Genomic DNA, 1,543 nt, shown 5'->3' on the forward strand with positions numbered 1-1,543 from the left:
CACAAACAATTAAAGAAAACAGTATTTTTATCAAAGTGGAAATAAATCTATTTAGGGATTTAGTGAAAAATTGAGCAAATAAATTAAATCCTTCCATTGATGTAAAATCAAGCATAAGCCTGTATAGACCAAAAGAGGGATTTAACAAACTTATATATGGGTATTAATAAATAATAATCACAGAGAATAAACTGGTATATTGAAAGACGTTCCAAATGAGTTATTTGTATGCAGTCATCTCCCAATACTTTTGCACATTACAAAGAAGTTTTGGGCGAGAATAATAAACAAAAGTTAATAAAAAATTTATATTTTCATGCAGTTTATTATAGGATTTATTATTTGTTCATTCTATAACAAAAATAATCAAAGAATTATTTTAGAAGTATTCTAGCTATAAATTCATGGTTTGGTTTGCCATTTGTGGGTTGGCTTGAAAAGAAAATGCCACATGCTCAATTTTAGAAGAAAATTGTAAAATATTTGGATTCAATGGTTTTGATGAAGATGTTTGTGAAGAAATATTTCGGATGTTCAAACATATACAATGATGTTGAAAAACACATTCTTAATTCAAATTCTGCATGTGCGAACTACTCTAGTTTAATTTCTTTAGTTCAGAACAAAACGTATCAACTTATTAGATTAGACAAAAAATAATTAATTTGAGGAAGAATTCATTTATTAGAGATTTCTAAAAGATATTAGAAATTTATACCTTTGAAAGCCTGTCTGCAAACCAATTTTCTTCAAAACCTTGTGTAGAATTATTGCTGGCACGGAATCTCCATATCCCATCCAATGATTTGACTTGCCTTGTTTCACTCTCCCTAGGGTAGAGGATACCACTTTGGGCTGTACTCAAAAGGGTCATCAGTGCTCCAAGAATGAGCCAACACAACTCCATAGCTGTAAAGAAAAAATATTACTGTTTGTAAAAAAAATATTGTGAGAAAAATCCATAGGTGATGTGATAAAAAAGATAGAATTCAAAAACTGATGGAGGTGAAATAGAAGATCCTTTCATTCTTTGAAGAAAAAAGACTAAATTGCATTGAACACAAATTAAAAGAATGTTTAATTAAAGATAATTACGGAATTGGAGGTGGGTGGAACTTGGAGGAAGGAGTATTGTGGATTATGGAGGGGGTAAGTTGGCAGGAAAAGTTAAGCCAAAATGATGGACCAGAGGTGTGGAAGGATAGGAGTCTTTCTATTCCACTTACTGCCTTCTGTTTAAGTTTATATTACTATGGCAAAAATTCCTATTAACCTCAACGTAAATCTAAGCACCATGTGCGTGGCCTCTTTGGTTTCATTTTTACTTTAAAGAAGAGAAAGGTTATGCCAACCCTCTGTGACAGAAGAAGGAAAAAATCAAGGATGCCCAACCCTAGGTACGCGTGCCACAATGTGTCACGTGAGGGTTCGGAACTGACACGCTACCTATCAGTGGCTTATTAATTTTGTAATTAACAAACAAAGTTTAAGTTGTCTTTCTAGAACAAAAGAGTAATTTAAACTAGGTTTGATATGGGCAACA

General features: G+C 32.2%; 1 protein-coding gene across 1 annotated transcript in view; it reads right to left on the minus strand.

Moving 5' to 3' along the window:
- LOC106683720 (beta-glucuronidase) overlaps nt 1–1,543 on the minus strand; it is a gene marked incomplete in the record, with an annotated part of 28,603 nt that overhangs the window by 20,050 nt on the left and 7,010 nt on the right. The window contains 1 exon segment of the mRNA XM_067044841.1: nt 719–909. Within this exon segment, the coding sequence (XP_066900942.1) occupies nt 719–907 (189 nt within the window).

This window comes from Halyomorpha halys, unplaced genomic scaffold (assembly GCF_000696795.3).
Source record: "Halyomorpha halys isolate HHAL.00 unplaced genomic scaffold, Hhal_1.1 Scaffold508.1, whole genome shotgun sequence".
NCBI classification, from domain to species: Eukaryota; Metazoa; Arthropoda; class Insecta; order Hemiptera; family Pentatomidae; genus Halyomorpha; species Halyomorpha halys.